Source organism: Marmota monax, unplaced genomic scaffold (assembly GCF_021218885.2).
Source record: "Marmota monax isolate L192 unplaced genomic scaffold, Marmota_monax_Labrador192_F-V1.1 WCK01_AAM20220418_F8-fsc00024, whole genome shotgun sequence".
NCBI classification, from domain to species: Eukaryota; Metazoa; Chordata; class Mammalia; order Rodentia; family Sciuridae; genus Marmota; species Marmota monax.
This window is the reverse complement of record NW_026695224.1, coordinates 25,894,459-25,921,215: the sequence shown is the minus strand read 5'-3', so window position 1 is coordinate 25,921,215 and position 26,757 is coordinate 25,894,459. Positions and strand designations below refer to the sequence as shown.

Genomic DNA, 26,757 nt, shown 5'->3' with positions numbered 1-26,757 from the left:
ATATTTGACTCTTTTTCCTTAATTACAATTTTCAAAATAGGAATTTTATTTTATTTTATTTTTGGTACCAGGGATTCAGCACAGGGGTGTACAACCACATCCCTAGCCCATTTTCTATTTTTAAATTTTGAGACAGGTCTTGCAAAGTCTTTAGGGCCTTGCTAAGTTGCTGAGGTCGGTCTCTAACTTGCAGTCCTACTACCTCAGCCTCCCAAATTGCTGGGATTACCGACATGAGTGACCAAGCTGGGTTGTTAGAACAGTTATTTATTTGTTTATTTTGGTATCAGGAATTGAACCCATGGGCACTTAACCACTAAACCACATCCCCAGCCTATTTTTTATATTTTATTTTGAGACAGTCTCTTACTAAGTTGCTTCGGACCTCACTAAATTGCTGAGACTGGCTTTGAACTTGTGATTCTCCTACCTCAGGCTCTAGAGCCAATGGGATTACAGGTGTGCACCACCATGCCCAGCTGTTACCACAATTTAAATTTTTTAAAAAATTTATTTTTTAATATTTATTCTAAAAATTAATGATGTGGTTGAAATGAAAAATATCTGCTGGGTGTGGTGTCACATGCCTCTAATCCCAGCAACTGGGGAGGCTGAGGTAGGAGGACCACTAGTTCAAGGCCAGCCTGAGCAACTTATCAAGAACCTCTCTCAAATAAAATAAAAAGGTCTGGGGGATTGCTAAGTGGTGGAGCACCCTGGATTCGATCCCCAGTATGAAGGAAGTGGGGAAGGCAAGGAAGACTATTCAACTCCTAGAAGAAAATGTAGGGTCAACACTTCAGCGTATAAGCACAGGGAACAACTTTCTCAGTAGGACCCCTAAAACTCATTAAATAATGCCAAGAGTTAATAAATGGGATGGTATCAAATAAAAAACTTCTGCACAGCAAACAAAACAACTAGGAATGTAAAGAGAGAACCTACAAAATGGGAGAAAAATCTTTGCTACCTAGTCTTCTGACAGGATTCATATCAAGAACATATAAAGAATGTGGGCTGGGTTGTGGCTCAGTGGTAGAGTGCTTGCCTCACATGTGTGAGGCACTGGGTTTGATTCTCAGCACTGCATAAAAATAAATGAATAAAATAAAGGCCCATCAGCAACTTAAAAAATATTTTAAAAATAATGTATAAAGAATGCAAAAAACACCCTTTACACCAAAAAGTCAAGTAACCCAATTAATAAATAGGCAAATGAATTAAACATACTTTCAAAAGAAGTACAAATGGTCAATAAACATGAAAAAATGTTCAACATTATTAGCTATTAGGGTAATGCAAATCAAAACTACACTGAGGGCTGGGGCTGTAGCTCAGTGGTAGAGCACTTGCCTCACACATGTAAGGTACTGGGCTGGATCCTCTGCACCACATTAAAAAGTTAATTAGTAATTAATTTTTATAAAAAGATTTTTAAAAAGAAAGAAAGAAACTACACTGAGATTTCATCTCACACCAGCCAGAATGGTAGTCAGCGAGAATACAAATAATATGGGCTGGGACTGGGGCTGTAGCTCAGCAGCATAGCGCTTGCCTATCATGCATGAGGCACTGGGTTCGATCCTTGGCACCACATAAAAATAAAATAAAGGCATTCTGTCCATCTACAACTACAAATATTAAAAAGAAAGTATACGAATAATGAGAAGTGCTGACACCACACCCAGCAGATTTTTTTCCTTTCAATGATATCAATAATTTTTTTAGAATAAATATTAAAAAATAAATATAAAAAGAATTTAAATTGTGGTAATACCTGGGCATGGTGGTGCACACCTGCAATCCCATTGGCTCAAGAGCCTGAGGTAGGAGAATCACAAGTTCAAAGCCAGCCTCAGCAATTTAGTGAGATCTGAAGCAACTTAGTGAGACTCTGTTTCAAAAGTGTAAAAGGAACAATTTTGTACTGCTGGTGGGACTATAAATTTGTACAACCACTATGGAAATCAGTATGGAGGTTCCTCAAAAGAGTAGGATGGAAACACCATATGACCCAGCTATATCACTCCTCTATATTTATCTTGAAGAATTAAAGTCATCATACTACAGTGATACATCATACCCATGTTTATAGCAGTACAATTCAACAGTTGTGGTATGGAACCAGCGTAGGTGTTCATGAATGGATAAAGAGAATGTACTATATACACAGTGGAGTTTTTATTGAGCCATAAAGAAAAATGAAATTATGGCATTTTCTAGAAAATGGATGAAACTATAGAGACCATCTTGTTAAGTGAGATGAATCAAACTCAGAAGGTTAAGCATTGTATATTTTCTCTCATGTGGAATCTAGAGAGGGAAAAGGAAAAGGAAAGTGGGGGTGGAACTCGTGAAAAATCAAAGGAGATGAGTAGAGGAAAGGAATCCAGGGGTGGGAGGTGGGAGAAGTACTGTGGAGTGATGTTGGCCTAATTACATTATCATGTTGTATATCGTGTGCATATACAAATATGTAGCAATAATCCCATCAGTATGTACAACTACAGTGTACCAATAAAAAATGTGGGAAAAATAAATAAAAAATAAAATGCAGTTTAAACTTTAGAAATGCACATGTCTGCCAGAGTGATATACATTCTGTGCTGCTTCAGTGGACAGAGCTAGATAGAAAGTATATATCACAAAAAGGATTAGTATTTATGTAGGTATTTTAGTAGTATATCCTAAAGCCTGTGCATTCTTTTTAATGGATGTATAATATTTGTGTCTTTCTTTCTACTGGGGATTGAACCCAGGAGCTCCCACCACTGAACTGCTTCCCCAGTCCTTTTTATTTTTTATTTTTTTAAAATATTTTTTAATTTATTTTTAGTTTTCAGCGGACACAACATCTTTGTTTGTATGTGGTGCTGAGGATCGAACCCGGGCTGCACGCATGCCAGGAGAGCGCTCTACCGTTTGAGCCACATCCCTAGCCCCTTAGTTTTTATTTTGAGACCGGGTTTTGCCAAATTGCTGAGGCTGCTCTAGAACTTGTGATCCTCCTGACTCAGCCTCCTGGGTTGCTGGGATTTCGGGCATGAGCCACCATGCCTGGCTAATATTTTCCTTATAGATGTACCACATTCTATTCAATCAGTCACCTTTAAAAAAAAAATTATAGCCTGGAACTGTGGCACACACCTGTAATCCTAGCAGCTCGGGAGACTGAGACAGGAGGGTCACAAGTTCAAAGCCAGCCTCAGCAAAAGTGAGGTGCTAAGCAACTCAGTGAGACTCTGTCTCTAAATATAATACAAAAATAGGGCTGGGAATGTGGCTCAGTGGTCGCTCGCCCCTTAGTTCAATACCCGGTACCTCTCCCCCAAAATTATAGATTGCCACCAAAATTTTTATTTTAAGATTAACTGTACTAAGTTATAATATCCTTTTTTTAGGAGGGTACTGGGGACTGAACCCCTGGGGCACTTTACCACTGAATCACATCCCCAGTCCTTTTTATTTTTTGAGACAGGGTCTTGCCAAGTTGCTTATAGGGCCTAAGCTAAACTGCTGAGGTTGGTCTCAAACTTGAGATCCTCCTGCCTCCTGAGTCACTGGGATTACAGGTGTGCACCACTGTGGTTGGGCTATTTTATTTTATTTCATTTCATTTTAATTTTCTTTTTTGAGATGGGGTTCTCACTGTGCTGCTCAGGCTGGTCTTGAATTCATGGACTGGAACAGTCCTCCCATCTCAGCCTCTTGATTGCTAGGACTCTAGGCACAACACTGCACCCAGCCCCTCTAATCCTTTGGAGTGGATAATCTATTACATAATCTGGGATAGAATTCCGTGAGATTGCTGAATTGAAAGGTAAATACATTTATCTAATTTTATTGGATATCGCCAAATTCTCTTTCATGAGGTATTTGTTAGAATTTGGCAATACCTGACAAAATTGCAGAATCATGAGTGTGCTGGTTACTTCATAGTTTTGTTTGTGCAAACAGTATTTGCATAACAATAATTATCCTTTTATAGTATTTTGTACTGTTCTTTTTCTTTCCTTCTCTTTCCCATTCCCTCTCTCCTGTCCTGGCAGTTAAACCCAGGGCCTTGCACATGATAGGCAGATGTTCTACTACTGAGCTGCATCCTGTCCTTTTTATTCTTTTTTTTTTTTGTACTGGCAATTGTACCCAGGGGTGCTTAACCACTGAGACACATCCCCAGACCTTTTTAAAAATTTATTTATTTATTTTAATTGTAGTTGGATACAGTATCTTTAATTAATTAATTTGTTTTTATGTAGTGCTGAGGATCGAACCCAGGGCCTCGTGCAGGCTAGATGAGCACTCTACCACTGAGCCACTGAGCCACAACCCCAGCCCTCCTCAGCTTTTTACAATATTTTATTTAGAGATAGGATCCCACTGAGTTGCACGTGCCTTGCTAAGTTGCTGAAGCTGGCTTTGAACTCATAATCCTCCTACCTCCGCCTCCCAAGTTGCTGGGATTAAAGGCATGTGCCACCATATCTGTTTTTTTTTTTTTAACATATATATTTTTAGTTATAGGTGGACACAATACCTTTATTTTATTTTTATGTGGTATTGAGGATCAAATCCAGTGCCTCATGCATGCTAAGCTAGCACTCTACCACTGAGCCACAACCCCAGCCCTCCCTTTTATTCTTTTTTTTTCCCCTTTTTATTTTTGAGACAGGGTTTTACTAAGTGCTAAGACTGGCCTTGAACTTGTGATCCTCCTGCTTCAGTCGCCCCAGTAGCTGGGATTAAAGCATATGCCAGCTTTTACCTAGCTTTTCTTACATTATAAAAATGTGGACTATATAAGCAAAGTAAGCCAATCCCAAAAAACCAAAGGCCAAATGTTCTCTCTGATAAATGGCAGGGGATCCATAAAGGGGTGGGGGTGGGAGGGGCGGGGGCAGGGGAGCATGGGAAAAATGGAGGAATTTTGGGCAAAGGGGGTGGAGGGGGCTTTTGGGCAGAAAAGATGGTGGAAAGAGAAGGACATCATTACCCTAGGTACATGTGTGACTGCACATATGGTGCAATGCTATATCATGTACAACCAGAGAAATGAAAAGTTGTGCTGCAGTTATGTACAATGAATCAAAATGCATTCTGCTGTCATATGTACCTAACTAGAATAAACAGATTAATTAATAAAAAATGTGAGCTGTATACATAGAATTGAATTTAATATCCATGTATTCACTACCCAGTTTAAGAACTAGAATATTGGCTCCTTGGAAACTCCTGTGTACCTCTTGCTTTTCTTTATGGGTATATCAGCCTCAAAACGCTTGAGTAGAAAGCAAAATCTGACTATGGAAAAGGCAGTACTTCTGGGACTCTCAGTATTTAGTCATAGCATTTATGTTGGTCACTTAATACTCGAGTTCTTTAGAGTCTTTGTGCCTTCACCTGTGCTTGGCATCACCTGTCCAGAAACCTTGGATTCCTTTTCAATAAAATCTTCAGACTCCTACTGGTGGGTGGAGGTGGTACAGGCCCATGGCTTAGAACTGTGGAGGATAAAGGTTCTAACTGCTGCTCTGCATACAGCTTTTCCCCTATTTGGAGCACTCACCTTCACCCCTGGTTCCAGAGGCAGCTGATGCTGTTGGTCCATATGCCTCTTGAGGAGTCTACATCTTCCATCAGTTTAGTCTTTTACTTTCTCCAGACCTGCTTGCAGTTAAAAGTTCTTCTCCAGGTTTCAGGAAAATGTGGCTGTTGTCTTCTTGCCTTTTCTCTTCAGCATTGTGGGTCCTATGAAAAATTCTTTTGGCTGCAGTTTATTTATGGAGGTATAAGGAAGCACACTTTCATGTGTGTTCACACTGCCATATTAACCTGAAACTTGCTTCTCTTATGAAATTCTTTCATTAATTAGTTCTTGCTTGGTGTTGGGGATATCAAACTGATTTCCCTTTTTGGGACCCTCATATTGAGAGTGTGTATGTTTGTGTGTGAGAGAAAGAGATGCTTATTCTCTAGGTTTTCACATGCCTATCTCCTTATCTGTTTTTAAATCTCTGCTATCTTTTTTTTTAGTTTTTAAGAATTTATTTATTTACTTATTTATTTATTGTGGTGCTGGGGATTGAACCCAGGGCCTTGTGCATGCAAGGCAAGCACTCTACTAACTGAGCTATATCTCCAGCCCAAGAGTTTTGTTTTCTAAATTAAGTCATCTTATTTCATGGATACTACCATCTCTTACCTTTTTTTAAAAAAAATTTTTTTAGTTGCTGATGGACCTTTATTTACTTATTTATCTATTTATCTGTCGGTTTATGTTGGTGCCAGTGATTGAACCTAGGGGTGCTTAGCCACCGAGCCACATCTCTAGCCCCGCCCCCCCCCCTTTTAAATATTTTTTTAGTTATACATGGATACAATATCTTTATTTTGCTTATTTATTTTTATGTGGTGCTGAGGATCGAACCCAGGATCTCACACGTGTGAAGTGAGTGCTCTACCGCTGAGCCACAACCCCAGCCCCCCCAGCCCTTTTTTATATTTTATTAGAGACAGAGTCTCCCTGAGTTGCTTAAGGCCTTGCTAAGTTGCTGGGGCAAGCTTTGAACTTGCAATCCTCCTGCCTTAGCCTCCCAAGTTGCTGGGATTGCAGGCGTGCACCAGCATGCCCAGCCTAATTATTTTATTTATTTATATGTGGTGCTGAAAATTGAACTGAGTCACAACCCCAGCCCATTTCTTCTTATATCTTTTTTTTAAAGAATATTTATTTTTTAGTTATAGGTGGACACAATATTTAAGGTTTTTGGTGGTTTTTTTCCACTTTGATTCCTGCACTGATTATTTCCTCTTATTCTCTTTGAATCTTGCCTGTCGTGTTGGAGGCTTTCCTCAGGTGTTTGGGGGTCATTGATTCATTGTGAGTGAAGTACTTAAAAGCTGATTAGATGTATATAGGAGTATCAAAATAGCTCCAAAGAGGAAATAACACAAATGTCCTTCAACAATAGAATATATAAATAACTTGTGGTGTAGTCATACAGTGAAATACTGTTCAGGAATGGAATGTATAAACTACAGCGAGTTGTAGCAATATGGTGACTAACAGGCATACTGTTGAGTTAGACAAAAAAGTACATTGAGGCCTCTGTTTGGTTAAAATTCAAAAAACAGGCAAAAACTAACCTGTGGTGTTAAATGTCAAGATAGTGGTTACCTTTGGAGTGGGGACAGTGAGTGGTGACTGGAAGCAGATACAGGAGACCTTCTGGGATGCTGGCCATGATTTGTTCCTCAAGCTGCGTCCTGTTTTACTATGTGTCATTTCGTGGAGCTCTAGATCAGATTCATTTCAGCTGTACATTTGGTGTGTGCACTTCAAATAGAAGTTGAACCTCTTTGTAGGTTTGGTTTATTGACTGGTGTCCACAGAGGGTGGCCAGACTGGGGGCATCTAGACAACACTTGCTGGGAACCCTTGAATATCAGTGTCTGAAGATAGAACATAGATTTTTTTTTGTTTTTTCTGCTATATTTAACTGAAAGTCTTTAAGTTTCTTTCTAAACCCCATTTGTGGACAAGACAAGGTGTCTTTGTTATTATATTTGAGATGAGACGGGAACATTAATTTCTTCTTCAAAAAGTATATTAGTAGACTTAGAATCTCCATTCATTTGTTCATTCACTCATTTGTTAAGCAAATATTTACATATCAAGACAGGCAGTGTCCATGACTTCAAAAAGTGAACAACAGCATAGCAGAAATTTCGAACCTTTACTATATGGGAATGAATTAGGGAGGGGAAAGGACTGCTATGGAAGCCAAGGATTAGGAAAACAGCCTAGTCTCCAGGGACAGAGAAGTCTTCCCTAAGGAAATGACATTTTAGGTTAAGAATGAAGAAAAATACAGGACTTTTTTTTTTTTTTTTAATGAAAATGTTTCATCTTGATGTGAAAAATCTTTCTTTCCTATCTGTCTGACCACCCTGTTATGTGATTTCAGGTGGAGAGTATAGTGAAGATGACGTAAATGAATTAGTGAAGGAAGATGAAGTGGATGGTGAAGAGCAGACACAGAAACCCAAAGGGAAACAGAGAAAGGCTCAGAGCATTCCGGCCAGGTGATGTTGCTCTCAAGTTCCCTAGAAGTCAGGGGCTTATGCTACAGTCATCCTAATTGCTGAGATTAGTCTGATGATAAGATTTCTTATGGCCAGGGTTTCTGACCCTTTTTTTTTTTTTTTGAAGAAAACATTTGCTGGTATTTTAGAAATAAATTCTTGGTCTCGGATAAGCTTTAAAATTTTTAGGTTTATTTTTATTTATTTACTTATTTTTGTGTGTGTGTGCCACTGGGGATTGAATCCCAGGGGTGTTACCTGGGCTGACCTTGAACTTTCGATCCTTTTGCCTCAGTGTTTTGAGTTGCTGGGATCACAGGAGTGTACTAACATATCTGGCAAAATATTTAGGGTTAATTAAACAAAGAAGCCTAATAAGTAAAATGTGTATATGGTTAAAACAAAACTATTAATGTATACCTTGTTTCTAGCCTTGAAGAAGAATGTTACCAAAGATGTTCTGTCCGTGTATAACAAGGATATATATATATGTCCTACCCTGTTTATTTTACAACACTCTCTATTGTTTTTCACTGTCATTGTTTTACAAGTTGGAAATGGTACCACCGCAGTACATTTAAACATACATTGCACTGACAGGCCTTACTTGACTTGTGCATCCTCTCATTGAGGAACATTTAGATCGTATCTAGTTTTTGTAGTAAATAGTTTTTGTACATGTCTTTGTATACATGTAAGTCAGATTTGTACATGTAGAATTGTTTGATCTAAGGTTATGTGCAGTTCAATTTTTTTTTATCAATCTTTTTTTTTTTTTTTTTTGGTACCAGGGATTGAGCTCAGGGGGGTACTCATCCATTGAGCCACATGTCCAGCCCAATTTTGTATTTTCTTTAGAGACAGGGTCTCCTTGAGTTGCTTAGTGCCTTGCTTTTGCTGAGGCTGATATCCTCCTTGCTCAGCCTCCCAAGCTACTGGGGTTATAGGCGTGCGCAACCATGCCTGACCTAGCAATTTTTCTTTCATAAGCCTATACTGAATTACATTTCCATCAGAATTAGGAAAATTTTGATAGGTAATTTAACTCAGGGACATCTTCTATGGAAGTATTTTACTTCACTGCTTTTTGTTTTCCTGGGCATTGAATCAAAAAGCAGATTATAATTGATAAAAAGGAAAAAAAGAATTTTAGATTTAGATAATTCACTTAAAATCAAAGTATTAGTGAAAGCAATATATTTTATAAGTCTTGGCCCTGGTTCTTTTTTTTTAAAATATTTTTTAGTTATACATGGACACAGTATCCTTATTTTGTTTATTTACTTTTATGTGATGCTGAGGATCAAACCCAGTGCCTCACACGTGGGAGGCAAGTGCTCTACCACTGAGCCACACCCCAGCCGCTTTGGACCTAGTTCTTTTGTCTCTATTCCAGCTTTCATATCTTCAGAAAGTAGAACAAAACACTGATATATATTTTGCCCTGAGAACTTCTAGAAGAAATAACACAAATAGCTGGGTGCAGCGGCACATTCTTGTAATCACAGAGTCAAGAAGGTTGAGGCACAGAGATTGCACATTCAAGGCCAGCCTCCACAACTAAGCGAGGTCCTAATCAACTTAGCAAGGTCCTATGCAACTTAGACCTTGTCTCCAAATTTAAAAAAAGGACTGGGGATGTGACTTATGGTAAAGTACCTCTGGGTTAAATCCCCAGTTCAAAAACAAAAACACTGTTTTGAACAGATTAATTCTGTGAGGTGATTTTGGGTTTTGTTTTGTTTGTTTTTAAATGAAAATAGCTAGTCCTGACTTAGAACACTATATAATGATTCCAAGTGATTGGGGAAGATGCTAACAGTAAGAGCTCAAATCTTCTATAAAATATTTGTTTATCTTTTCTGTTCCCCACTCCCCTAGATCTAGTAGTCCCAGATCTAATTTTTTTTTTTTTTTCAGGTATACAGAATTACATTTGGAATTGAGGAAGGGGTAACAAAACATTTTGCCTTATCTGTCTTGTCTTGCTTTTCTTGTGACTATTGATGATTAGGAAGAGAAAACAAAGTGGCCTCTTGTTAGAAGAGGAAGAAGAAGATGCCAAGGCTGAATCTGGAGGAAGTAGCAGTGAGGAGGAAGATGAAACAGAAGAACAGGAAAAAGGGACTGGATCAGAGGATGCAAGGAAAAAGAAGGAGGATGAGCTCTGGGCCAGCTTCCTCAACGACGTGGGACCAAAATCAAAATTGCCCTCTAGTACACAGGTGAAGGTGAGGCTGGAGATGAATGGTATGATAGCATCTCCAGAAATACCCTAGGGTTCCCAGATAATTTTTTTTTTTTTAATTTATAAACTGAGTTTGAATCTTAAACAGAAAGCAGACTAGATAGATGCCTTTTGATTGTAAGTTTACTGGTGAAAAGCAAAAGCACTCTATATTTTATGAAAAGAAGCCTTTCTCAGTATGGAGATTCCTAAAAAAACTGGAAATGGAACCACTGTGTGACCCAGCTATCCTACACTTTGTTGATTTTCCAAAAGAACTAAAATCAGCACACTATAGCAATACAGTCACCTCATTGTTAATAGCTGCGTAATCGCTAAATTATGGAATAAACCTAGATGTTTGTCAATAAATGAATGAATTAAGAAATTATGGTATATATACTCAGCCATAAAGAGGAATGAATTTATGGTATTTGCTAGTTAATGGAAATGGAGAACATCATGCTAAGTAAAATAAGACTCAGAAACTCAAAGGTCAAATGTTTTCTTTCATTTGTGGAAGTTAGACTAAAGTAAAGGAAAGGAAGAAGTAAAGATAGGATAACATAAAGATACAGGGAAGATCAGTAGCATAGAAGATCAAGAGGCAGAACAGAGGGACAGGAAAGGGGAGGCAGTACGGAGTGAATTCTTAAAAAATCATGCTATGTGTATATATAAATACACCACAGGGAATTTTCCCTGTATGTATAACTAAAAACAACTAATAAAAATAGATGAACAAAAGGAAATCTAGCAGAGTAGAGGATAGAGAAGCAGTGCAGAGCAGGGGATGGGAGAGGATGGGAGGAAGAGAGGAGATCATGAACTGAAATCAAATTCTATGCATGTGATTTTGTCCGGATGAATTCAGCTACTATGTATAATTATAATGCTCTAATAAAATAAAACAAATATTAAGATTTGAACAGAAAGGGTAAGATTAGAACAGAAAGACAATTATTGAAAAACCAGCTTAAGGACAAGCTATATGGTGGACTTACAGTGTTCACTGATGGACAGTGAGTTTATTTTTTTCAATTATATTGCCTTAAAATAAAACTACCTACTGGACACAAATTTCAAACTTTAAAAATAGCCTTGGGGGGACTGGGGCTGTGGCTCAGTGGTAGAGTGCTTGCCTAGCATGTGCGAAGCACTGGGTTCAATCTTCAGCACCACATAAAAATAAATAAGTAAAATAAAGGTATTGTGTCCAACTACAACTAAAATTAAAAAAGAAAAAAATTGCCTTGGGATCACATCTCAGCTGTTCTTCAAAAAAATCCTGAAGCCTTTTAATCAAATAAATTCCCAATAAAGAAATCATTGACTAATTAGAGATGAAACATTGAGATAACCATAAGCAGCATGTTTAGATGACTCTTATAGGTTCATACTTTGATGAAACTAATTGCATTTCTTGCTTTTTTCCATAGACAGGAGAGGAGACTGAAGAGATGAGTTCAAGTAAATTGTTGGTCAAAGCAGAGGAGCTAGAGAAACCTAAAGAAACCGAAAAAGTTAAAATCACCAAAGTGTTTGATTTTGCTGGTGAAGAAGTGAGGTAAGAGAATCTTTACAAACTTTAAAATTTACGCTTTTCAAAATGAGCAACTTTCTAAATGGTATTAGACATCTTTTCTCAGTCCAACTAAAATCAGCGCACTATAGCAATACAGCCTCAGTCCAACTAAAATCAGAAGAGTTTATATTTCTACTTGCTCATTGCTGTGCTTTGTGACTTTGCGTAAGTCATTATTTCTGTTACTTTCCTCAACTGTGAAATAGAATCCACAGTGAGGTCTCTGAAATCAGATAAAAATTGAAAAGAGAAATTTGATTCCAGTATTGTTTGAATTGGGTTGTAAGGTTTGTTTACTATACTTTAGGAAAATAGTAGGGCTTAGGGTCATGACAACTTTAGCCTTCTGGCTGTTATAGGTAAGAGCTACATGCCTGGAATTTTTTCTCATTTACTTAAATTTATTATGTGAAAACAGCAAATCTATAATTTTGAGCTAAATGAGAACAGATGAAATGCCAATAAGTAATTCTGTAGTTGGTTTCATTTATTTTCTTTGACAGTAACAAATTAGGAACTCTCTGAAAATAGACTTTCCCCTAATTTTTTTTTTTTTTTTGTGTGTGTGTGGTACTGGGGATTAACTACTGAGCCACATTCCCAGCCCTTTTGCATTTTTGTTTTGAGACAGGCCTTGCTAAAGTTGCTAAGTCTGTCTTTATACTCACAATCCTGCCTTGGCCCTTGAGTTGCTGGAATTTACAATGCCACTACACCTGGGCTGAAATTATTCTTGAAAATGATACCTGTTTTCTGACAATTACAGTTATCCCTCAGTATCCATGGGAGATTGGTTCCAGGACCTCCTGAGGATGCCAAAGGTTGTAGATGCTCAAGTCTCAAATAAAAATGGCATAGTCTTTGCATATAACTTAAGTATAACCTCCTGTATACATTAAATCACCTCCAAATTACTTATAATACCTAATACAATGTAAATATTATGTTAATAGCTGTATTGTTTAGGGAATAATGACAAGGAAAATGTCTGTACATGTTCTGCACTGATGCAGTTTTTTTTCCTGAATGTTTTCTATCTATACTTGGTTGAATCTACCAGATGTAGAACCCACTGATACAGAAGGCCAACTGTATTATATACAGTGAAAATACATTTTGGAAATCAGAATTTGGTATTAACTGTTATACTACAACACTCACTGTAGTCAGATCCACCAATGGCTAATGTTTTGCCTCTCTATTTCTATATGGATTTGTTTGTTTGTTTTTTTAACCTTATAGGAGCCATCTGAGAATGACTTTTATACATTGTAATACTTCCTTCTTAGTACTTTAATATGTCTCCTAAAAACAGATATTCTTCTTTGTAACCTAATATAGCACTTACATCAGTAAATTTAACGTTAGCTTACTCTCTTATGATTTAAATTGTTCAATCTGTTGCAGACAAATATTTTTGTAAAACACAATAAAAAGAAATTGCTAGAAAAATAATTTAAAAAGATATATAAAATACAAGCCCCAGTTTTTGATAATATTAAACAAACATAAAATTCCATTTCAGTATTGGAGACAAAATGAACCAAAGCAACAATGTATGATATTTCTTGACTATAGTCCCACTACTCAAGAGGCTGAGGCAGGAGGATTGCAAGTTTCAGACCAGCCTCAGCAATTTAGTGAGCCCCGTCACAAAATGAAATAAAAAGGTCTGGGGATATTTATTGCTCTTGGAGAGTGCTTATCTAGCACATGCAAGTCATTGGATTTAAACTCCACTACAATAGAGAAAAAAACCCTAAGTAATTTGAAAAGAATACAGGCTGTTCATTGAAAGTGTTGCACCTTTTATTATTCTGTAATTGAAACAAAATAAATAGAGTGAAATATTTGTTCTCAAACATCAGACACACATTCTGAATAATACTGTTTTAATATTTAAAGTTTCTATTGTGAGAATTCATTTTTTATAGTTTGTCTAATATAAGTTGGATTGGTCACAGCACTATCCTGTGGGAAATGTATATGTTTATTATTTCTGTGCCCCTTTCCTCTTTTATTTTTTTCTTCTTATTTCCTATATTGGGGGATTGAATCCAGGGCATTGCACATGGTAGGAAATCATTCAACATCCCAGCCCCTTTTTTGTTGTTGTTGTTGTTGTTTAAATATATACTTTTTAGTTGTAGTTGAACACAACACCTTTATTTTATTTATTTTTATGTGCTGCTGAGGATCAAACCCAGGGCCTCACACATGATAGGGGAACGCTCTACCTCTGAGCCACAATCCCAGCCCTTTTAATTAATTAATTAATTAATTTATTTATTTATTTATTTTAAGAGAGAATTTTTTTTTTAATATTTATTTTTTAGTTTTCAGCGGACACAACATTTTTTTTGTATGTGGTGCTGAGGATCGAACCTGGGCCGCATGCATGCCAGGCAAGCGCGCTGCCGCTTGAGCCATATCCCCAGCCCCCTTTTTATATTTTGATTTGAGACAGGACCTCATTAAATTGCTGAGGCTGCTTTGAACTCTTAATCCTCCTGCATCATAGGAATTACAGGTGTATAGCACCTTGCCTGGCTGCCTTTTTATTTTATTGTTTGAGACAGAATCTTGCTAATTTTGCCCTGGCTGGCCTTGAATTTGGGATCCTCCTGCCTTAGCTTACTGAGTAGCTGGGATTACAGGTGTGCATCCTTGTGTTTGGATTTGTGTTGGTTTTCTTTTAAAAGTATATATATAGTTCAGGGTTGGGGATGTAGCTTAGTGGTAAAGTACTTGCCTACCATGCTTGAGGTTCTAGGTTTGACTCCCTGGCCCCCCCCTCCCCCAATTCCAGTCATCATAAAGAAACTCAGTATATTTTCATGGGAATGGAAGTCTACACTTTAAAGCAGTTTCATTAAGTTCAGGATTTTTATTTTTACTTTTATGCAGAATGAAACTAATGATATTGTATTTTCAAAGTTCATTTTTAATTCTTCTTCTTTTTTTTTTTTTTGGTACTGGGGATTGAACCCAAGGGCACTCTACCACTGAGCCACATCCCCAGTCCTATTTGTATTTTATTTAGAGACAGGGTCTCACTGAGTTACTTAGTGCCTCGTCATTGCTGAGAATGGCTTTGAACTTGTGATCCTCCTGTCTCAGCCTCCCGAGTTCTGGGATTACAGGCGTGCATCACTGCGCCCAGCTTCATCTTTAATTCTTCAATAACCATTTCTGGGGCTGGGATTAGGGCTCAGCGGCAGAGTACTTGTCTTGCATATGTGAGGCACTGGGTTTGATCCTCAGCATCACATAAAAATAAACAAAATAAAGATATTTTTAAAAATATATAAATAGCCATTTCTAATATTTATCCCATGGAAGTTAGAATTAAATTTAAGATATGTTTTAGTGGTGGGGGAAATAAAGAATTCTGGATGCATGAATTTCCTCTGCATGGATATTCTTTTTTTTTTTTTTTTAAGTTTTAGTTTTTTGTAGTTATAGGTAGACAGAATGCCTTTATTTTATTTGTTTATTTGTATGTGGTGCTGAGGATCAAACTCAGTGCCACGCACATGCTAGGCAAGTGCTCTGCCGCTGAGCTACAGCCCCAGCCCATGGATATTCTTTTGATAGAAAATATAATTGAAAACATTCTATGAAACATGTCAATATGTAGAAACTTTTTTTCCTTCAGGCTTACAACTCATTTTTACCCTTATAATTTATTTGCTACTGAAAAGCATGATGAATTGCTTTCTTGCATAGAAGAACTAAGATTATTTAAAATAATAAGATTATTTAAAACAATAATGGCTGAAGCAAATTGTGCTAATTGGGGACCATCTGAGGTTTTGTTTGTTTTTTATTTTTTTTTAGTCATTGATGGGCCTTCATGTAATTTATTTATTTGTGTGTGGTGCTGAGAATTGAACCCAGGGCTTCACACATTCCAGGCAAGTGCTCTACCACTGAAGCCATAACCCCTGCCCACCTGTCTTTTTTTTTTTCCCCCTTTTAAAAACACTGTTTACTTTGTAGTTCATCATTCTCAACAGAATTTTTTCCTTTCATAACCATTGTACCTCAGCATACAAGTTTTTAGTTGATCTCTTAATAGAGAGTAATTTAAAAATTAAGGGATGGGGTTGTGGCTTATTGGTTGAGTACTCACTTAGTGTATGTGAGACCCTGGGTTCAATCCTCAGCACTACATATAAATAAATAAAATAAAGGTATCGTGTCCACCTTCAATTAAAAAAATTTTTTTAATTAAGTATACTACCCTTACATAATTCTCAATTTTTACTACTTTATTAAGTATAGTGTCTTCATTTTTTGCTGTGTTTTTTAGTTTTCCTTTGATAGCAAAATTTTTCTTGATGATGAAAGCAGTGTATTTATTTGTTCTTCCAATACAAACTCCTAATCCAAAGTGTTTTTCTCTCTTGCAATTGCAACATTAAAATATACTTCTTCAAACACGCTCCAAACCACATCTGTTGAGCTGGGCACGGTGGTACACACCTATAATCCCAGCAGCTCGAGGACTGAGGCAGGAGGATGTCAAGTTCAAAGCCAGTTTAAGCAGTTAGCAAGACCCTGTCTCAAACTAAAAAATAAAAAGGATTTTTTTAATTGATGTCGCCTAGTGGTTAAGCATCTCTGGGTTCAGTCTCCAATACCAAAACAAACCAACCACCTCTGTTGAGGATGTGATCCTAGTTTTATTACATAGAATACTTTGCATTACCTTTCTGTTTAAATCACAGATATAATAAAGGAATGTTCATGTTAGCAGTAGCTGGCATTCTGCAAGTTGCATTGAAAAAAGTACTTTGTTAATTTTATTTTTTTAGTATTATAAGTTTTAGTATTATAGTTTTCTTAGTATTATAAGCCTGACTACATCAAGCTGTATTGTCATTGGAAAGTTACACTTGAATCACCTTTGAATTTATTGATGTTTCAGAGCAGACTCATTGATAGTCTTTTTCTCATATCTAGACAATGAGTTTGTTTTTTAGTTTTAGCAAACAAATGTGCTTCTTTCTCAAAAGACAAAGCAACTGTCCTTTGTTAGAAGACCTCAGTGCACTGTTAATGTGTAAAATTTTACATCTATTTCTCCTTCTTCTTCTTCCTCCTCCCCCCCCCCAAGGGTGCCCAACCACTGAACCACATCCCCAGCCCTGTCTTGTATTTTATTAGAGACAGGGTCTCACTGAGTTGCTTTGGGCCTCACTAAATTGCTGAGGCTGGCTTTGAACTCGCAATCCTCCTGCCTCAGCCTCTCAAGCTGCTGGGATTATAGGCATGTGCCACCATACCTGGCCTGAGTACTCCCTTTGAACTTATTTCTTTATGTTTTGTATAAACGCTCCTGAAGTTTATTGGATTCATTGCTCCATTAGCCAGAACATCTCTGAAAAGAACTCACTATAATTTTATCACTGTATGATCAAAACCCAGACTCAGTACATGAAAGATCATAGTCAAGCCCATATGATATTGATTAGTGTTCTGGTTTACTACTGTTGCTGCATTCAGAAAAAGGTGTGTGATTTTTTTTCAGAAACATTCAGCAGGGCAAGACTTTGTTTTGTCATTAAATTACTAGCAATAAAAATAATGCCAATTTTACTTTCTTAAATTAATTATTAATTTTAAACTAAGCTTTTTAAAAATCACACTTGGTTATTAAAGTGCTTATAAAAATAACATAAATTCTTATTTCACTAGATTTTTGGATTTCAGGTGATACAATAACCATAAAATATTACACCCATTATAATGTGGTTTTACTTTGGATAACAGTTTATATTGCATGCAACTCAGTTCAGAAGTTTGATGTTAACTAAATTAATTTTGTTTAATGCAGTGACTACTGATCATGTCTTGAATATTGTGACTCTGTCAAATTGCTAAACAGGTTTCTAAGTACTCGTAATTTCTGTACCCATCTTGTCTTGAACCAGTAACAGGTAGTTTTTTGTTTTGTTTTTAAGTGTTTTTTCCCAATAATACGTAGTTTTATAGCCTATACTTTGAGTATCACTATATACAAGCCTGTTACCCCTGTCCAGCACGGGCAGCTGAACTAAGGTCACTCATGAATTTGTGGTGATGCAAAATAAACACAGACACAAATTACCTTTACACAAACTTCAGGATGGCTTCCCCCGGCTTTCAGCCTCAAGCTCCCCAAAAGGGAGATCAAGAGAAAGTCAACGAGAGGCTAATAAGAGAGAGGGAGCACGTTTGGAAGTGGGCTATTTTGGGGGGGGGGGACACTGTTCTTAGAAAGTTCTGTCCATAAAAGGGCACAAGGGGTAGGATTACAAGGGAGCAGGTGAGTGTAACTCAACCCCAGCCGGTACGCCTACAGTCTTACTATCTGAGCTGGGACAACACCCAAGTCACCATGAACTGTAGTGATTGGTCAGAGCCTCGTGCTTCAGGATTGGAAGGCATGGTCATTCAGAGTGGCTGCCCACACAATTCTATTCAGACTTTCCCCAGTTATCTCAGCGTTGTCCTTGCTAATTATATTTCTTATGCAGTCCAAGGTTTAACCCAAGATTAAATACTGCATTTGGTCTTTTTTTTGGGGGGGGTGTCCTGGGGATTGAACTCAGGGGCACTCAGCCACTGAGCCACAGCCCCCGCCCATTTTTGTATTTTATTTAGAGACAGGGTCTCACTGAGTTGCCTAGTGCCTTGCTGTTGCTGAGGCTGGCTTTGAACTCTTGGTCCTCCTACCTCAACCTCCCTGAGCTGTTAGGAATACAGGCATGTGCCACCCTGCCCGGCTGCATTTGATCTTTTAGGAGTCTACCAGCTTGGCATGTAATTCTAGCTAGTTGGGAGGCTCAAGGTCAGCCTGGGCAATATAGCGAGACCCAGTCTTAAATGAACAGAGAGTCTAGACCATTTGTGTTGCAGAATGCCCCTCAATTTGGATTGTTGCACTGTTTTCTCATGTTTACTTTCAGATTAATTATGTTAGATAAAAACACTACATTAGCAATGTTTCTCATCCAGCAGGGATATTTACTATTTTAATATATTAAATATTACTAATCACTAATGTTTGTAGTGATAAGTTAAAGCAATATCTGTCAGAATTCTCCATTGTAAGACACCCTTTTCCTTTGTAATTAATCATTTTTGGGACTCATTAAGTAATTATTGATGTGAATTAATGATGTATTTTGCCTCCAGAAATCATACTGGAAGCTTTTGCCTTGTCCAGTAATAAGTAGCAGAACACTGACAGTGTTTAATGGTTTAGAAATCCTATAACAGTAATATAGAAACTGTACTAACGTACCATTAAGAATATAGGTTTCAAAAATTTTGGAAGTTAAGTCTCTCTCAGCTTGGATTATTTCTCATGTGTCTTGGGGTACATACGAATACCTAAAGGGGCTGAGATTGTAGCTCAGTGGTTGAGCACTTGCCTCACATGCGTGAAACACTGGGTTCGATCCTCAGCACCATATAAAAAAATAAATAAATAAAACTAAGATAATGTGTCCATCTACAACTAAAAAAAAATTTAAAACAAGATACCTAAAGGAAGATTTATTTATAAGTTTCTATATAAAGAGTACAGAAAGTTGATCACTAACTGTTGCTATGAGAAATCATTAAATTTCTGATCAAATTAAATTTTATGTGCTTGTTTATGAATATGATATTTATATAACACAAATGTCTTATTTCTTTTTTGAAAGCCAATGCATGGTGATTTTAAATACTGGATGATTATTAGTGAGTCAACTATTCCCACCATTTGCCAGAAGAGGGCAGTGATGTGTCTCTATCAAAAAGAAAATAAGGAAATAAGAATATGGAGGCACTTTTTCCATAAATTACATACTCTCACAAGCATGTGTTTATTTATACTTGAAAAGTAATTAATGCTTATTATTTTAAAAAGTCATATGTTAAAGAAATAAATGACAGGGCAAGTGAAAGTCTTCTGTAACTCCTACCCCTAAGGAGAACAAAAACCTTAATTGTTGGCAATTTTTTTTTTAAGCTTAAATTATTTATACTTAAATTTAGGTGTTATAAGGAATCCTCTTGAGGGAACTTGAGAGATCTGAATTTTAATTGACAACCCATATACAGATTTGGTATGTGGATTTAGCATATCTTTTAATCTCTTGATGTCATTCTGCTTTTTCTTTTTTGTCTTTGTATCAAGTTAAGAGCATTACTACACCTTTAAGAAATGTGAGAAAAAGCTAGTGATGACTGGGAAGAATTTGTAAGTATAAGCATAAGGTAGTGTTAGTACAAAGCTAGTCTTTTAGTTTTTTTAATAACTGTTTTAATTAAATTTGGGGTTTTTGCTGTTTTGTTTTTCCCTACTTGAAAAATAGATAGTTTATTTACCTTGGGAAATGGGGGGAAATAGTACTTTTTATCTTTCCCTGTCATTTAACCAGCTGAGCCAGTTAGCTCAGACTTTCCTAAATGATTCAGCTTTTGGAAAAGATAAGTCATGGAAAAGTTTCTCCCCATATAAAAACTTCAGGAAATACTGAGTGAGAATTAAGTTAAACTGGAATTTCTACTTAAAATACTTACATTAGTTATTGCTGATAATGGGCCTTTTCCTGTAAGGGTTCCCTCTTGTGTATGAAATGGTTTATAACTTAACTATTCTACTTGAAGGTTTGAAGGGTTATTTTTTTTTTTTGTTTATTTTGGTTTTGATTTTGTTTTTTGTTTTGTCTGTTTGTTTGTTTGGTGGTGCTGGGGATGGAACCCAGGGTCTCATGTATATAAGCAAGTGCTCTACCCCTGAGCCATATCTCAAGCCCCGTGAAGATATTTTGATAGCCAAATCTATTATTGCTTATTAAAAACGGAGTTATTCTAGGAATACTATCTGAAGAGTAATCTGTATTAGTGTCAATTATCAAAAGCCCTGAGAAATGTACCAATTTATGTAACATGTTTTTAGTGAATATGGATAAGAGTTTGACACTAAGAAATAAAGATTTCTCCACATGTTATACATTCTTTATGCCCCCTCTGTGGCGCTCTATATCATGTAGCATCACATCTTGATTTCATGGTTGGCTGTCATGCTGGACTGTGAGCTCCTTAAGGGCAGAAGCCATGTTGTATTTCTGTGCACATCCAATATCTTAACATAGTGCCTGCATCTGGTTGCTTTTCAAAAAATGCTTAATTAGGTGCCTGCTACAAAAAGTCATGTCAGTCTTACAGTAAAACAAGAAAACACAAAACCAAAATGTGTTGCGTAAGTGCTGCTTTCCTTTTTCTGTAACTTGGGCCACTTGATCTTCATCTTTTCTTTCATCATTATTTTAAAATTTCACAATGTTGTGCCTTGATATGATTTTGCTTTGTCAGGTGTTCTGTGGCTTTCCCTAATACTGGGGATTGAACCCAGGGGCGCTCTATCACTGAGCCTACATTTCCTGATTTTATGTTTGGTTTTGAGATAGAGTCTACTAGTTGCCAAGGCTGGCCTGGAATTTGCGATCTTCCTGCTCAGCCTCCTTGAGTAGGTGGGATTACAGGTGTGCACCACTGAGCCTGGCTTCTGCTTTTTTTTGTGGAATGTCATCCTTTACTTAAAGGAAATTTTCTTTTATTATCGTAACCTCCCAGTTTTCTCTCTTTGAAATTCATAATAGTGGAATTGATGCAGTGACGTTAGATGAGGCGAGGATTGGGTAACAAATGAACTCCACACCTCAGTAGCATAATGTAGTATATGTATTTCTTTTTGGTATGACTCCACTATGAGTTGGGTGGCAACACTATCCTCTAGAGCACGTGACCTTAGAAGGTGCTATGGTAAGGGAAGAATGAATCAATAGATTTTTCACTTAATTCTGTTTTAAGAATGGGCTTTAGTCCTTTCCTTTGTGAGTCTGGACTTTCTGTGGTTTTTGTTTCTTCAAAGGGTAACAGGGTCCTGCTGGCTTGGGAGTGGAGGGCAGTAGCCTGTGTATTGAGTTGGAAAAGGGATCTGAGGCCTAGTTTCTCCTGAAACAGACTCTCAGGTGGGTTCAGCCTACTTTACTCCTCCACCTTCTTCAAAATTCCTGTCATCTCAATTGAATGAGCTTTTGAGGGTGCTGTCATACAGATTGGCTTGCTTGTTTGGGGCCATTCTGCATGACTGTCAGCCATCTGTTGCTAGAGTGGTGCTGTGTGGCAAACCATGCCAGTCTTGGTGGTAACAACAGTAAACATGCATTTTTTTCCTCATTTGCCTCTGGGTATGTGGTGTTTGGCCAATCCTATGTTGGCTTCAAGCTTAACCATCATTTTGTGCCACTTGTATACAAGACACAGTACTAGGTTCAGGAATGAGATGATCCTTAATAAGAAAATTCGTCCTTGAAGGTGAATAGACTTATATTCCCTCAAGGTGGATTTATAGGATTTTCCTATCATTATTCTTGGCCAGTGTTTTTCTGAGTGAGTGGTTGAACATGACTCACACATTTTGGTTTTGTATTTTCTTGTTTTACTGTAAGACTGACAAGACTGACTCTGGAGTGTGCTTCCTGCTGACAGCTGTAACGGGAGGACTTAGGGGGATAAAATTTACATGCATTGTTGTTTTACTTGTTAACTTTAGTCAGTGAAAAAGCTTTTATCTAGAATACTGTAGTAAACTTTTATCCTAAAACTCAACAGCCAGAATTTATTAAAAGCCCTATGATGGATATGTTTCTAGTTCTCATTATTCTCTTTTTACTAGATTTTGTTTCTCTCTCTCTATTCCTCTTGTGAATTCGATGTCTCTTTTTCCTTGGAACAGGGTAACAAAGGAAGTGGATGCTACATCTAAAGAAGCCAAATCCTTCTTCAAGCAAAATGAGAAAGAAAAACCACAGGCTAATGTCCCTTCAGCTGTGCCGTCACTCCCTGCTGGGTCAGGGTGAGTACTCAAGTCTCAGTCACAGGTGTACTGGGCACTTTGGAAAAGCTGTTTTCCGTGCAAGGACCTGCCTTAACTGCAGCGCTCATGGCTCCTTTCCTGAGAGAAGGAATTATGCTGCTGAACTATTACACTATGCTGCCTTTGCTGAACTATTTACCAAGATGGAAGAGGCAAAGGAAAATGGGCCATAGGTCTCCTTTAATTCCAGCCTGAAGGAAGCCCTGGTTTACAGTGTTGACCGCCAAGCTGAACATGTAAAGTTTATATTTAAAAATAATAAATTTTGAATGATAATATTTAGCAGTTCATCAGAACTTTGAATGAAGATTTGAGTTGAGTATTCGCTCCCATCCCCCATGACTTCAAAGGAACATAAAAAGGTCAAGCCAGGCACAGTGGCATGTGCCTGTAGTCCCAGCTACTCAGGAGGCTGCAGCAGGAAGATCACTTGAATCCAGGGGTTCGAGGCCAGCCTGGGCAACATAATAAAACCCTGCCTTAAAGAAAAATGGTGAATCAAAGGTGACTTGTAGATAGTTTTCTTAACATATTGTTTTGAATTTAATGTTTTCTTCCTTTGTATTTTCTATGTAACTTGAATTATCTTTAGCTGAAGATTAGAATTCTTGGTCTTTGTAAAAAATAAAGCATCATAGTAAATAAGAAAGTGGCAGCCTGCAGCCACGAGACTGCACACAGACCGCATCCCCTGCACAGCTCTGATTACCCAGCTGACTGCTAAAGAAATTTCTGTGTTCTTAATATCCCTAGATGTTTGGGATAGAACAGGTGTCTCTAAATTGGCTTCTTTGACCCTTACTTCTTCCTTCTGTGTCACTTCTTCCTTCTCTCCAAACTTGTGTTTGGTTCAAATAGTAAACTTTTATTTCTTCTACATTTAAAAAGAAAAAAGATGATTTTTCTATTAGATGGTGAGCTTTCTAGGGCAGGCCTTTCTAATTTTTGCAGCCCTGACTCTAAACAATCCTGTGTTATGCTGGAATACTCTCTTAGGATGTGTCTGCCCAGTCCTGAGTCAAAGGTTTGCATGCGAGTCGAGTCATTTATGTGAGAGGTGATTCCAGGAAGCCCCAGAAGAGAGGTGAAAGGGAGAAAGCAGCTGTTTAAGGGTTGTTCTTAAACAGGTTGCTGCTAATAGTGGCTGCCACTCAGCCCTGCTGAGAAACTTTGAGACTATGAAGAACAGAGTGAGGAGCCAAGAAGCTCAGATATTTACCCTCCAGTTCTGGCCTGACATTGGCTCAGAATTGCTTCTGCATGTTCCCTGCACTCAGTCCTCTGGCCATGAGCTGTAGGTGCTTGGGAGTACAATGATCAGCATGTTCCTTGGTGATTAACGTGGGGCGATGTGGAGGGAGCTCCTTCCACTCTGCTATATTGCCTTGCACCAATCTTTATTTCCTTACCTAATTGTTCTGCACTGGAGCTCCCAGGTAGCAGAAATCAATGGTGTTCAAAGAAATCTCAGAAGGAAAAGGATTTGACTGCTTGATACCACAGTAAAATTGACACAAAGCAGATGAACGTCTCTATAGAAGAGCAGAACTTCATGGAAATGTGAAGAATTCTCCAGACCTGGCCCTGTTAATGTTCCCTGGGTCAGCATGCCTTCAATCTGTGATCTGCATTTATTAGTTAAAATATTGCTATATTTTATTCTATAAAATATTTATTTTAGTTATTGATGTGCTTCTCCTGGGTGACAAAGATAAACAGTTTTTAGTGAGGGTTGAGATAAAAAGCACATAGGAATCTGTAGGCTGATGAAGTGTGTTTTTAGCCTTTTATTCACTGTATTGTCTGAAGGGGTTCTCTTCAGACCAGTAGCTTTCAGGTAGTATTGTCACCAGAGAAGAGAGATTTCTGAAGAACAGTCCAGGGAGTTCCCAGAGAGAAGGGTAACTTGACTTAGGACCAGCTGCATTCTTGTCATACAAAAATAAAAGAATTTCAGCACCCACCCACTAAAGGCATAGATAAGTTTATTTAGGATTGCTTACCTATTCAAGGGAGAATGTAGGCTATCTCCAAAGGGAGAGAGAACCTCAGACTAAGAAGTCAAAAGACTGCCATCCATAGTAAGGAATACATTCTACATTATGTGCTTTTAAACTCATAAAAAATAGATTTGTAAAAAACGGGAATGAAAATTTGGTGAGATGATTTTGTTTTTCAGTATTGGGGATTGAAGCCAGCACCTCACACATGCTAGGCAAGCAGTCTGCCACTGAGCTACATCCCTAGCACCCTTTTTTTTTTAAAAAAAAAAAGGTAAGGTCTTGATATATTGCCTAGGCTTGCCTCAAACTCTTGGACTCTAGCTGGGGGTGCAGCTCAGTTGTAGAGTCCTTGCTTCACAAGCACAAGGCCCTGGGTTCTATGCAGCACACAGAAAAACAACAAATTCTTGCACTTAAGCCATCCTCCTACCTCAGCCTCCCCAGTAGCAAGGACTACAGATGTACACTGCTGTGCACTTACTGAAATGATATTTACACTTATTACATATGATTCACTTTGATTTTCTGTTTAGTATGTGCCATTTAAAAAATGTTATTACCCCTGAATTGATTTTGCAGTCTACTATGACTTGAATTTGGCACATATTGCTACATATGGAATTAGCCTTCAGCAGCTTTTACATAGGTTACCAGACTTGCATCTGCTGTTATTAAACAGGTTTTCTTGGATTTATTAGAAGTATTGTTATGAAAGTGACCTTAAGATATAACTACCAGATAAAAAAAGACAAATTCTTTTACATTGTGTTTCTAGCATAGTTTCAGCTAGCACGGTTTTTACTTCTAGCTTCCATCGTATCTCTTAATAATCCCTATTGATGCAAAATTCTACGTGGAATTTATATATTTCAGAAAGTACTCTGCAGAGTATGGAGACAGCTAGGGGAGAGAGAAATGTCAGCTTGACAGTCAGCTTGGGTAAACTTCTGGGTTGCTCACATGAAAATCTCTCTCTCCTGTTCCTGTATTCTTGCTGCCTTTCTAAAATAAGAAATCTGCTGAGATGATATCTGTATTAGGGAGACCCAGCAGGAAACAGATGGTATCCTCAAATTCCGATACTTTGAGGAGAGCTTAATAACTCACAAAGTAATGGAAAAACCACAGGGACAGGAATAGTGTGGTGTCCCTGGGGCTAGTAATAATGAGACTCCATTGGATCTGTAGGCCCAAAGGGGCAAGAGAAGGGAACAGTCATTGGCAGTGGAAGACAAGATTATGTGGAATGGGCTCACCCCAAAGGAGCTGAGATCTTCAGCTGGGCCATGGACCCTCCCAGGGAAAAGGAAAGGGAACATATGTTCAGATATCCTTTTCTTCTCTCCCTCCTATCTCTTGCCAGGGTATTTCATTGCCCATTGCAGATTGTTAGAGGAAAAATTACTCTGACACTTATTAAAATAGTCAGGAAGACTTGATTGAAGACTTGTTTTGATAGGTATCAAGAATAAAAGAGCTCAATTCTGTTATGTACAAAGATAGCAGAAAGGAGAGCCACTGGGTGGAAAAGTACTAAGAGGGTAGAGGGATTCTTGCTAAAGGCAGGTACGGTGATTGAATTATAAATGTAGGGGATTCTCTGTAAACTGACTTAGCAGGATTCCTTCTAAAACTGGTCATGCCCAGCAAGGACAGGAGTCAACATCTAGGCTTAGTTGAGAATAGGAGTGAGAGGAGTCTGGCTATAGTTTGATTAAGGAAAATTGTTTCTACAGGGCAAGTTTCTGGGGCAGAGAGGACAAGGGAGTGGGCATAGAGGGAATCTGATAATTATACCAGGAACTGTTCCAGGGAGCTATTCCAGGGAAATATTTTTTAGTAGATGAAGGAACTGCTGACTCCTTTATAAAGGAGGTAAAGTGAAGTTTGACCAAAATCAATTTCTTTGAAAGCTATAATGGAACATTACGGA

The 26,757-nt window shown here is 37.7% G+C and overlaps 1 protein-coding gene across 2 annotated transcripts in view; it reads left to right on the top strand.

Annotated features, from left to right (window-relative positions):
- Cfdp1 (craniofacial development protein 1) overlaps nucleotides 1-26,757 on the top strand; it is a 110,862-nt gene that overhangs the window by 7,114 nt on the left and 76,991 nt on the right. The window contains exons 2-5 of one of the 2 annotated variants that reach the window (XM_046434456.2): nucleotides 7,968-8,085; nucleotides 10,100-10,310; nucleotides 11,752-11,879; nucleotides 22,681-22,800. In XM_046434456.2, the coding sequence (XP_046290412.1) occupies nucleotides 7,968-8,085; nucleotides 10,100-10,310; nucleotides 11,752-11,879; nucleotides 22,681-22,800 (577 nt within the window). Of the gene's footprint in view, nucleotides 1-7,967; nucleotides 8,086-10,099; nucleotides 10,317-11,751; nucleotides 11,880-22,680; nucleotides 22,801-26,757 lie in introns of both variants that reach the window. The other variant, XM_046434455.2, reaches the window with a different exon arrangement.